This window comes from Rattus norvegicus, chromosome 20 (genome assembly GCF_021556685.1).
Source record: "Rattus norvegicus strain SHRSP/BbbUtx chromosome 20, alternate assembly SHRSP_T2T, whole genome shotgun sequence".
NCBI classification, from domain to species: domain Eukaryota; kingdom Metazoa; phylum Chordata; class Mammalia; order Rodentia; family Muridae; genus Rattus; species Rattus norvegicus.
The window spans coordinates 269256-281462 of NC_141553.1; the positions used below are offsets into that span (position 1 = coordinate 269256).

The 12207-nt window shown below is 38.9% G+C and overlaps 1 protein-coding gene across 1 annotated transcript; it reads left to right on the forward strand.

The window, feature by feature from the left end:
- Positions 1 to 715: 715 nt before the first annotated feature.
- LOC147998419 (uncharacterized) lies at positions 716 to 5936 on the forward strand. Its single transcript, XM_087598786.1, has 4 exons — positions 716 to 784; positions 1427 to 1512; positions 4769 to 4926; positions 5425 to 5936. Exons 2-4 carry the CDS (start codon positions 1428 to 1430, stop codon positions 5734 to 5736), a joined length of 555 nt encoding a protein of 184 aa, XP_087454912.1. The 5' UTR covers positions 716 to 784; position 1427; the 3' UTR covers positions 5737 to 5936.
- The last annotated feature ends 6271 nt before the right edge of the window (positions 5937 to 12207 follow it).

A 12207-nucleotide genomic window follows, 5' to 3' on the forward strand; every position in this document is an offset into this window, starting at 1 on the left:
CTCTATTGTAGTGACACTATATAGACAAATACATGCATTCTTAAGTCTTAATAATGATCCTATAAGAATTCCTAAAAGTATACCAATGAATATTAAGCTCTTTTATAGTGGGGCTGCTTTTAAGTCTTTTTTGATAATCAAAACTGCAGTGAGAACTCTGCCAGTCTCCCAAGTGTCACCAGTTAATTGCTCTTAGATGGTAACCAGACTTTCTCCTACTCAGAGCATACTCCAAGAGGTTGTAAAACAATTAACCAAAGGTCATCAAAAGGGAACTAATGATTTACTACAGGTGTTAGGACAGAAGATAAAATATTGACTGGGTTTATCTATACAAAACTTCACTAATAACTTAGTTATGGTTTTAATCCTTCAGTGAACCTGTGGAGCTGTGACAGGCGATGTGTGTTTAGCCAGATAATTACTCATAATGGATATGCGTGCAAACATTCTCTGCTGTAAACTTCTATTTCAATTTATGATTTGATTTTTTTGTGTGAACTTGCGATGAACTTTTTAACACGTGATCATGTATTCTGAAAGCTGTTTAAGTGTGAGGACAAAGTGAAGAGTCAGAGCTGAGCTGAGCAGAACCAAGCTGAGAGAGAAACTGGGCTGAGGAGAAGTTTTTAGACAGAACTGAACTCAAGAAGAACTTAGAAGCATAGGCTTAGCACTGAGAGAAAAGACATTGAGAGTAAGAGCATTATAGTAGGATATCAGAGCAAGAAGAGAGATCAAGATTAGAAGGAGAATGCAGAGTGGAGAAACTTAGAGACTATAGGTAACATAAAATACTAAGAGACAAAGTGCAGAATGCAGAGAGAAAGAGGAAAAAGAAGATGCAGAGAGCAGAAGGAGCAGACAGGCTTCTTACCATGGGACAGAACAGGTTCTTTCTTAATAGCAAGGCAGGCTTAGTCTTATTAAAAGGAACAAGCCTTTTTCTTAAAAACTTGGGTTTAATTTATTTAGCATTAAAAGAGTAGAAGCTTTTTCTTTCTCTATGTAGTAACAATTGGAGCTCAGTTTTCATCCAGAATGAGAGTTCTTTCTGCATCAGTGCTTGGTCTTTTGCTCCATATACATATGGAAGTATGGATATGTGTGTAAGTATGTAACTGTGAGAATGTATGCATGTGTGTGTGTGTAAGAATGTAATTGTGCGAATGTATGCAAGCTGGACCCATATGGTTTGAGTATAAATGTGTAAATGTGCATTCATCAATCTGTATATGAACTTATATAAGTTTATGCATATTTGCCCTATATAAAAGTTTTTACTTCCACACTGCTATTCTCTTCTCCTGGTTCAGTGGAAGTTTATTGCTCCAAACTTCCCCCTAGCCTGACAAGCAAGATGCATAGGGACAAGAGGGAAAGGGCTCTAGCAATTAATCCTTTACTTTATCTCCTGCTGTTTTAGAATGAGGTGCTCAGTGCCAGAGGCTGTAGTTTCTGTTCTCAGAGGAACACAGAAGGCAGGTCAGCTACAGCAGCATAGTAACCTAGGTAAGTACACGTTTTATTATTATACAGCAACCCTAAATATCTCGTAAGACAAAGTCTTACCCTCAAATCTCATAAGACAAAGTCTTACTCTCTACTGAAGCGCTTCCCCATCAACTGCCTCAAGAAGAACCAACAAGGAAGAAGACCCCCGCCGGGGCTGGCCCTGGGCAGTGTTCCTATTTCTGTGAATAATAATACTAGAATTTTGATAATATCTACCATGAGTCTATAATTTAGGAGCAAAATTATCCCTTTTATAATATTAATTTGGCCTGACCATAAATTAATCTCTGTGTGTCATTAATTTGTATTATATTGTTAGTATTTTTCATTGCATTAATTTCAGCTCAAAACTTTGTTATTTCTTTCTGAATACTAATTTAAGCTCGGCTTATTCCTGATGTTTGGAGTTCCTGAGATGGTAGGCTGTCTGTATGATAACTATATTGTTAATTTTAATAGAGGCACTCATAGATTAAATAAAAAACCTTCATCCTGGGTTTGCCTTATTTTCCATGGCTTCTGTTAAGTAGGGTTTGTATTACATTTGACTCTAGAAAGTTTTTTTACTCATCTTTATTTCCTAATGATTTATGTTCAAAAGTGCATTGCTCAATAACCATGTGTTTCCGTACTTTCTGTGCTCTGCTTTGCTGTTGATTTCTACTTTACTTCTTTTTGATCCAATAAGGTATTAGAAATTATTCTTCTTTATGTTTTTAAAACTTGCTTTATGAACGGAATTATACAATTTTGTAGAAAATTTCATAAGATCCTATAAATGATATATAATCTACATCTATTGGATATAATATTTTATTAACACCATTTGATCTATAGTGTAAGTTAACTGTGAACATTATAAATGTTTTTGTTTTGTTTTCCTTTATTTTATTTATTTATTTTTTTGGTCTGGATCATCTATAATGGGCATTGATATTTCTCAGCATTTTAGTATCTGGTCTCATTTACCTCTTAATGTGTCAGTTTTGTCCTAACATATTTAAATTTTAATTAAAATATAAGTACATCACTGCTCTCCTTTCCTTTCCTCCCTCCAGCTTCTCCAAACCCCTATCCCACCCCTTTGTTCCTTTCAAATTCATTTCTTCTTTTTCTGTACTTTCTGTTGTTATGTACACATACTCAGGTGCGGGTGCACACATGCGTGCACACACACACACACACACATTTTTTGTGTGTATTCATATTGTGTGTAAAGCCTTGTAAGTATGTTCAGTGTTTCTCATGTGTACAAGATTTCAGAGGTTAATACTTTGTATTGGATAACCAATTAGAAGGTTCATCCTTGGGAGATGCTCATTTTCCCTCTCATCAATATTAGTTGCTTCTAGTCCTTTGTATGGAGTGGGACTCTGCGAAGTTTATACTTTCCACACTAGCATGTGTGTTGGCATTGTCATCATTCAGGTCTTGTTTAGGCCGCCATATTGTTGAGGTGTTCCCAAAGTATTCCTGCTGTTTCTAGGAGACACCATCTACCATCTCACCGCAGAAACACTAGTCATCTGGCTCTTAAAAACTTTGTAGCACATTTTCCTCAATATTCTCTGGGCCTTAAGCAAAGTATGTAACTGCCCCTCCCTCCCTCCCTCCCTCTCTCTGTCTCTGTCTGTCTTTCTGTGTGTGTGTTTCTGAAAACTGAGCATATCATCTCACAAAGAAACATAATGTATCATAAATAATACTGTCCCCTTTAGGAGGTTTACATAGAAGTAACTAAAAGATGCTTGAAATTTAGTGTTAAATATTCTAATCAAGTGGGAATTAAATGATAATTCTACTAGAAAGTACAAGTATCCAAACTGAAAATCAAAACAGAGAAACAAAACCAGGCCTTTCCATTAGGTTATGTTCCCCAACATGTCCAGTAACAGCCTACATAGTTTGCATTTTTTAAAACATTTAACTTTTTCTTCAGGGTTTTGAAGTTCTTGTCATATAGCTCTTTCACTTCCTTTGTTGGAATCACACCAAGATATTTTATATTATTTTGACTATTGTGAAGGGTGTTATTTCCCTAATTTCTTCCTCAGCTCATTTATTGAGTAGAGGAAGGATACTGATTTGTTTGAATTAATTTAATATCCAGCCACTTTGCTGAAGTTGTTAATCAACTGTAGGAGCTCTCTGGTAGAAGAGAGCTGGGGTCATTTATGTATCATATCATCTGCAAATAGTGATATCTTGTCTTTGTCCTCCCCAATTTCTATTTCTTTATTCTCTGTTTGTTGTATAATTGCTCTGACTAGAACTTCGAGTACTATATTCAATAGGTAGGGAGAGAGTGGGCAGTCTTGTCCCTGATTTTAATGGGATTGCTTTAAATTTTCTCTCCATTCAGTTTGAGGTTGGCTATTGGTTTGTCGCATATTACTTTTTATTATATTTAGGTATGAACCTTGAATTTCTGATTTCTCCAATACTTTTAACATAAATGAATGTTGTATTTTGTCAAATGCTTTCTCAGCATCTAATGAGATGATCACGTGGTATTGCTTCTTGTTTTTTCCTTTGAGTTTTTTTTAATATAGTGGATTACATTGATGGGCTTCTGTATATTAAACCATCCCTGCATCCCTGGGATAAAGCCTACTTGATCATGATGGATGATCATTTTGATGTGTTCATGGATTCAGTTTGGGAGAATTTTATTGAGTATTTTTGCATAGATATTCATAAGGAAAGTTGGTCTGAAGTTCTCTTTTTCTTTTGGGTCTTTTTGTGGGTTAGGAATCAGTGCAACTGTGGCTTCATAGAAAGAATTGGGTACTGTTCTTTCTGTTTCTATTTTATGGAATAGTTCGAGAAGTATTTGTATTAGGGCATCTGTGAAGGTCTGATAGAATTCTGCACTAAACCCATCTGGTCCTGGGCTCTTTTTGGTTATGAGACTTCTAATGATTGCTTCTATTTTCTTAGGGGTTATGGGACTGTTTAGATGGTTTATCTGATCCTGATTTAACTTTGTACCTGGTATCTGTATAGAAAATAATCCATTTCACCTAGCTTTTCCAGTTTTCTTAAATAGGAAACTTTTTGTTAGTTTTTGTAGTAGAATCTGATTATTTTTTGAATTTCCTCAGTTTCTGTTGTTATGTCTCCCTTTTCATTCCTGATTTTGTTAATTTGGATTTTGTCTCTATGCCCTCTAGTTAGCTTGGCTAAGGGTTAGTTCCAACATATAACAAGGAGACATGTTCCATTATGTTCATAGCAGTATTATTTATAATAGCCAGAAGCTGGAAACAACCCAGACGTTTCACAACAGAAGAATGGATACAGAAAATGTGGTTCATTTACACAATGGAATACTACTCAGCTATTAAGAATGAGGACATCCTGAGTTTTGCAGGCAAATGGATGGAACTAGAAAATGTCATCCTGAGTGAGGTAACTCAGACCCAGAAGGACAGGCATGATATGTTCTCACTAATAAGTGGATATTAGCTGGGAAAAAAGGTACAGAATAGCCAAGATACAGTCCACAGAACTCAAAAGTTCAACAAGTTGAAGGGCCCAAGTGAGGCTGCCTCAGTTCCACTTGGTAGGGAAAAGAAAGTAATCACAATGAGGAAGAGTGGGAGGGAACAGGGATGGGGGTAGAGGGAGAGGGGAATATGATCTGGTATTATGTAAGGGAAAAGGATGGAAACACTGAGGGCCAACAGAAAGCAGATGACCTCAGGAGGAAGGAGGTTGGGAGGACCTTCTGGAATGTATCAGGACTCAAAGTGTGTGTGTGTGTGGAGGGGGCAAGATGAAAGACCGTACAGTGGGGAGAGGGAACTTATTGAATCCACCTCCAGCAGAATGAAATGGCATCAAGTGAGGGATGGGGTTGCTATCCCACGGCTAAAGCTCTGACCTATAATTCTTCCTGTCTGAAAGAAATGCGGGGATGGAAATGGAGAAGAGTCTGAAGAAAAGAAGGTCCAGCAACTGGCCCAAAGTGGGATCCAGCTCACTGGGAGGTCCCAAGACCTGACACCGACACCGTTACTGAAGCTATGGGGCACTCACAAAAAGGGATCTACCATGACTGCCCTCCAAAAGACCCAACAAGCAGCTGAAAGAGTCAGATGCAGATATGTGCACCCAATCAATGAACAGAAGCTGCTGACAACTGTGGTTGAATTAGGGAATAACTGGAGGAAGCTGAGGATGGGGCAACCCTGTAGGAGGAGCAGCAATCTCAATTAACCTGGACCCCTGAGATCTCTTAGACACTGGATCACCAACCAGGCAACATACACCAGCTGAGATGAGGCCTCCAACACATATACAGCAGAGGACTCCCAGGTCTGGGTTCAGTCAGAGATGATGCACCTAATCCTCAAGATACTGGAGGTCCCAGGAAGTTTAGATGTCTGGTGGGGTGGGGATATCCTTGTGGAGATAGAGGCAGGGGAAGGGGAGAATGGAGGGGTGGGCGTGAGGGAGGAGGTATAGGATGTGGAACCCTCTGGGGATGAACCGGGAGGGGAATAAAATCTGGAGTGTATGTATAATTAATTAACTAATTAAAAATAAACATTTTACTAATCAATTTATTAAAAGAAAATTACATTAATTTATTTTTACTTTAAGAGTACATAGTCTGAGATTTGAAGAAATAGAAACATACAAAAATTTTAAAATATTCTCCCAATTATTTATTACCAGGGATTAATGAATACAAATCAATTAAAAATGAACCCTGAACATATGATGTAAGCTTCCAAAAGAGGGAGGCCTAAGGGTGGAGTAGTAGTCACATATCTTGGTGGTAACAAGCAGCTCTCTAATTAGATTTAAGACTCACTCAACTAGAAAAAAAATCACACCTAGTACTGGAGACCTAGCCAATCACTCAGAGAGAGAAAAATGTCATTAAATTAATTTCTTTTTTTAATTTATAAAAACTGTACTTTGGGAATTTTGGTCAGTTGAGTATTTCTCTTCCCCATATTCTCTGAGAAAAGGAAGAGTTTACTTTATAATTGTATGATCAGTTTTGTTCTGAAAAAGAAGAAAACAAAGACACCAGAATTGTGGCTGGCTTATTAATGCTGTTCTATATTATTTTATGAGAAATTAGTGACTTGTTGCTTCAGCTCAAACAATATCTCTGATAAAAGCAGGCAACCATGACAGACAGGGCAAAGAGCAACTGCCACCTCCAAACTAAAACATAGTTGAGAAGACTTTTGAAACACTCAGTTATTTCTACAAAGATGGACTCCTGGGAGCTCATTAGTGAGCTTGTGAGGTTCAGGGACTAACAGCAATGAACTCATTTACCTGGGTCCATTGGGAGTCTTTCGCAGTCTTAGCAGTATTGAATGGTAGAAATATATTTTATTCACATTCTCAAACTATTTTAAAGTTTCCAAAAGTGAATTTTAATGCATATTTCAAAATAATGATGATGAGTGAGGAAACTGTGGATAGTGAAAATGATTCATGTATTTTTTCTTATTTTTAAGACAGTTTTTAAAATTTACATTTCAAATATTATTACTTTCCAAGATTCCCATCCATAAGCCCTGCATTCCATTCACCCTCTCCTTCTTCTATGAGGGTGTCCCACCTCCACAACTATCCTCTGGTCCCACTTCCCTGCCCTGACATTCCCTACACTGGGGGGTCCAGCCATGGCAGGACCAAGGGATTCTCCTCCCATTGGTGCTCAACAAGACCATGCTCTGCTACATATGAAGCTGGAGCCATGGGTCCAACCATGTATAGTCTTTGGGTGGTGGTTTAGTGCCTGGGAGCTCTGGTTGGTTGGTATTGTTGTTCTTATGGGGTTGCAAGCCCCTTCCGCCCCTTTGTTTCTTTTTCTAACTCCAATGGGGATCCCTTCTCTGTTCAAAGGTTTGCTCCTAGCTTTCGCCTCTGTATTTGTCACACTCTGGCTGAGACTCTCAGGAGACAGCTATATCAGACTCCTGTCAGCCTGCACTTCTTGACTTAATACTGTCTAGTTTTGGTGGATGTATATATATGAGCTGGATCCCGAGGTGGGGCAGGCTCTGAAGGGATATTCCTTCAGTCTCTACTCCAAACTTTGTCTCTATATCTCCTCCTATGAGTATTTTGTTCCCCATATTAAGAAGGACTGAAGCATCTGCACTTTTATCATCCTTCTTATTGAGTTTTATGTGGTCTGTGGATTTTATCTTGGGTAATTTTGAGGTTTTGGGCTAATATCCACTTATCAATGAGTGCATGCCATGTGTGTTCTTTAGTGATTGGGTTATCTCACTCAGGATGCTATTTTCCAGTTCCAACCATTTGCCTATGAATTTCATGAAATCATTGTTTTTGATAGCTGAGTAATATTCCATTGTGTAGATGTACCACATTTTCTGTATCCATTCCTCTGTTGAAGGGCATCTGGGTTCTTTCCAGCTTCTGGCTATTATAAATAAGGCTGTGATGAACATAGTAGAGCACGTGTCTTTGTTATATGTTGGGGCATCTTTTGGGTATATGCCCAGGAGTGGTATAGCTGGGTCCTCAGGTAGTTCAATGTCCAATTTTCTGAGGAACCTCCAGACTGATTTCCAGAATGGTTTTTCCAGTCTGCAATCCCACCAACAATGGAGGAGTGTTCCTCTTTCTCACATCCTCACCAGCATTTGTTGTCACCTGAGTTTTTGATCTGAGCCATTCTGACTGGTGTGAGGTGGAATCTTAGAGTTGTTTTGATTTGCATTTCCCTGATGACTAAGGACGTTGAAGATTTCTCTAGGTACTTCTCAGCCATTCAATATCCCTCAGCTATGGATTCTTTCTTTAGCTCTGTACCCCATCTTTAATAGGATTATTTGACTCTCTGGAGTCTAACATTTGAGTTTTTTGTATATATTGGATATTAGTCCTCTATTGGATGTAGCATTGGTAAAGATCTTTTCCCAGTGGGTTGGTTACTACTTTGTCCTAACAACAGTGTCCTTTGCCTTACAGAAGCTTTGCAATTTTATCAGGTCCCATTTGTCGATTCTTGATCTTAGAGCATAAGCCATTGGTGTTTTGTTCAGGAAAATTTCCCCTGTGCCTGTGTGTTCCAGGTTCTTCCTCACTTCTATTAGTGTCAATGTGTCTGGTTTTATGTGGATGTCTTTGATCCACTTGGACTTGAGCTTTGTACAGGGTGATAAGAATAGATAGATGTGCATTTTTCTACATGCTGACCTCCAGTTGAACCAGCAGCATTTGGTGAAACTGCTATCTTTTTTATACTAGATGGTTTTATATCTTTTGTTAAAGATCAAGTGACCATAGGTGTGTGGGTCCATTTCTGGATCTTCAATTCTTTTTTTTTGACTTTATTAGAATACTTTATTAGTTTTTGTAATCAAACCCACATAGATAAGACCTTACATATTTAATACAGTGTGTTACCCCTGTACAAATGGAAAAAACTTAAGTTCAACATTTCTAGACCAATATGGCTGTTAATTTCTGTACAGTGCCAACTCAACACAGTAAACGGGGATACTTTTTTCCAAAGTTGACAGCACAGCTAAAGTTTCAAAAAATTCAAATTATATATCTGTATATATATATTTATATTTATATAAAAAGACCAATAATAGCAGTGTGTTATGCATCATCATCAGCAACAGCTTTTCCAGGTTCTGCAGTCATCTGAACAAAACTGTAGAGACATCCAGCACACTCCATTGGAAAAAAAAAAAGTAAAAAAACAAAACCCGAGAAAACAGCACAGTTCTGTTACTCTTGTGGTACCTGGCACCATTTTTTTTTTAAATTAGCTTCTCAATCATCATCTGGAAAGAAAACATTCTGAGCAACATCATTAAAAACAGCTCTGATAAAGCACGGTCACTACTACGTATCATAAAGCAGGTACAAGCTATTTTACATCCACAGAGGTATGATACAGTACTGTCCTACATCTATAATACTAGAGGATACAATTTAAAAGGCATTATTTGAGACTTGATTCTACTTTTCCAGCAGAGGGCCCAAAGGATGGTGTGACACAGCTTTGTAAAGAAACATACTCTAGACAGGATTTCCTTTCACTAGTGGCACAGTTCTAAGGATTCATTCTCTCCATGAATGTCAGCTAAAACCGTTATTAAAAAAATGAAATATCCCTAGAACAAAACCATATAACCACCGGATTCACATGAAGATGACTTAGTGGAGACAAGCTGGACCTCACCTTACCAACAAGCTATCAAATCTGTTATGTTTAAACAGTGAGACCTCCAAGGAAGGAGATGCCAAGTAGTGCTTCAAAGCTTCGGACCACAATCAAACACAGCATCCTTTTCAACAGAAGCAGAAGCTCATCTGAATATGCTCAAGGATGCTGACATCAACATTTAATCATCTCCTCACTCATCCAGGAAGAAGGGGAGATCAGTTACTACTGTACTTTATTGTGTTCAACCAAATCACCATGTTACAAAAATAGCAAGCTGCCATAATAAAAAATAAGGCTCCTCTATCCAGCACCAGATAGCATCATTTTACTTTCAAGCCTAGAAATTGCACACTTGTATATAAACCAACCGAAGATGAGGATTGAGAGTTCATCTTGGTGGATTTTTCCTTTGATGAATATGAAGTGTCCTTCCTTATCTTTTTTGATGACTTTTAATTGAAAATTGATTTTATTTGATATTAGAATGGCTACTCCAGCTTGCTTCTTCTGACCATTTGCTTGGAAAGTTGTTTTCTAGCCTTTCACTCTGAGGTAGTGTCTGTCTTTGTCTCTGAGGTGTGTTTCCTGTAGGCAGCAGAATGCAGGGTCCTCATTGCGTATCCAGTTTGTTAATCTATGTCTTTTTATTGGGGAGTTGAGGCCATTGATGTTGAGAGATATTAAGGAATAGTGATTATTGCTTCCTGTTATATTCATATTTGGATGTGAGGTTATGTTTGTGTGCTTTTCTTCTCTTTGTTTTGTTGCCAAGATGATTAGTTTCTTGCTTCTTCTAGGGTATAGCTTGCCTCCTTTTGTTGGGCTTTACCATTTATTATCCTTTGTAGTGCTGGATTTGTAGAAAGATATTGTGTAAATTTGGTTTTGTCATGGAATATCTTGGTTTCTCCATCTATGTTAATTGAGAGTTTTGCAGGATACAGTAACCTGGGCTGGCATTTGTGTTCTCTTAGGGTCTGTATGACATCTGTCCAGGATCTTCTGGCCTTCATAGTTTCTGGTGAAAAGTCTGGTGTGATTCTGATAGGTCTGCCTTTATATGTTACTTGACCTTTTTCCCTTACTGCTTTTAATATTCTTTCTTTATTTTGTGCGTTTGGTGTTTTGACAATTATGTGACTGGAGGTGTTTCTTTTCTGGTCCAATCTATTTGGAGTTCTGTAGGCTTCTTGTATGCCTATGGGTATCTCTTTTTTTAGGTTAGGGAAGTTTTCTTCTATGATTTTGTTGAAGATATTTACTGGTCCTTTGAGCTGGGAGTCTTCACTCTCTTCTATACCTATTATCCTTAGGTTTGATCTTCTCATTGAGTCCTGTATTTCCTGTATGTTTTGGACCAGTAGCTTTTTCTGCTTTACATTATCTTTGACAGTTGAGTCAATGATTTCTATGGAATCTTCTGCTCCCGAGATTCTCTCTTCCATCTCTTGTATTCTGTTGGTGAAGCTTGTATCTACAGCTCCTTGTCTTTTCTTTTGATTTTCTATGTCCAGGGTTGTTTCCATGTGTTCTTTCTTGATTGCTTCCACCTCCATTTTTAATTCCTTCAACTGTTTGATTGTGTTTTTCTGGAATTCCTTCAGGGATTTTTGCGATTCCTCTCTGTAGGCTTCTACTTGTTCTCTAAGATAGTTCTTTATGTCTTTCTTGAAGTCCTCCAGCATCATGATCAAAAATGATTTTGAAACTAGATCTTGCTTTTCTGGTGTGTTTGGATATTCCGTGTTTGCTTTGGTGGGAGAATTGGGCTCCGATGATGCCATGTAGTCTTGGTTTCTGTTGCTTGGGTTCCTGCGCTTGCCTCTCGCCATCAGATTATCTCTAGTGTTACTTTGTTCTGCTATTTCTGACCGTGGCTAGACTGTCCTATAAGCCTGTGTGTCAGGAGTGCTGTAGACCTGTTTTCCTGTTTTCTTTCAGCCAGTTATGGGGACAGAGTGTTCTGCTTTCGGGCATGTAGTTATTCCTCTCTACAAGTCTTCAGCTGTTCCTGTGAGCCTGTGTCTTGAGTTCACCAGGCAGGTTTCTTGCAGGGGAAAAGTTGGTCCTACCTGTGGTTCCAAGGCTCAAGTTTGCTCGTGGGGTACTGCCTAAGTCCTCTCCGCGGCGGCAGCAACCGGGAAGATCTGCGCCGCTCTTTCCGGGAGCCTCCATGCACCAGGGTTCCAGATGACGTTTGGTGTTTTCCTCTGGCGTCTGGATGTGCACAGAGTGCAGTCTCTTCTGGTTTCCCAGGCGTGTCTGCCTCTCTGAAGGTTTAGCTCTCCCTCCCACGGGATTTGGGTGCAGAGAACTGTTTATCCGGTCTGTTTCCTTCAGGTTCCGGCGGTGTCTCAGGCGCAGGGGTCCTGCCGCTCCTGGGCCCTCCCCTATGGGAACCCAGAGGCCTTATACAGTTGCCTCTTGGGCCAGGGATGTGGGCAGGGGTGGGCAGTGTTGGTGGTCTCCTCCGCTCTGCAGCCTCAGGAGTGCCCACCTGATCAGGC

Bases quoted from the DNA above. Each gene is read 5' to 3' on its own strand.
- LOC147998419 (XM_087598786.1), top strand. From the start codon at position 1,428: ATGAGGTGCTCAGTGCCAGAGGCTGTAGTTTCTGTTCTCAGAGGAACA. The intron at 1,513-4,768 runs GTAAGTACACGT...TATTTATAATAG, and splicing joins ACAGCAGCATAGTAACCTAG to CCAGAAGCTGGAAACAACCC. The intron at 4,927-5,424 runs GTAACTCAGACC...CCTGTCTGAAAG, and splicing joins AAAATGTCATCCTGAGTGAG to AAATGCGGGGATGGAAATGG.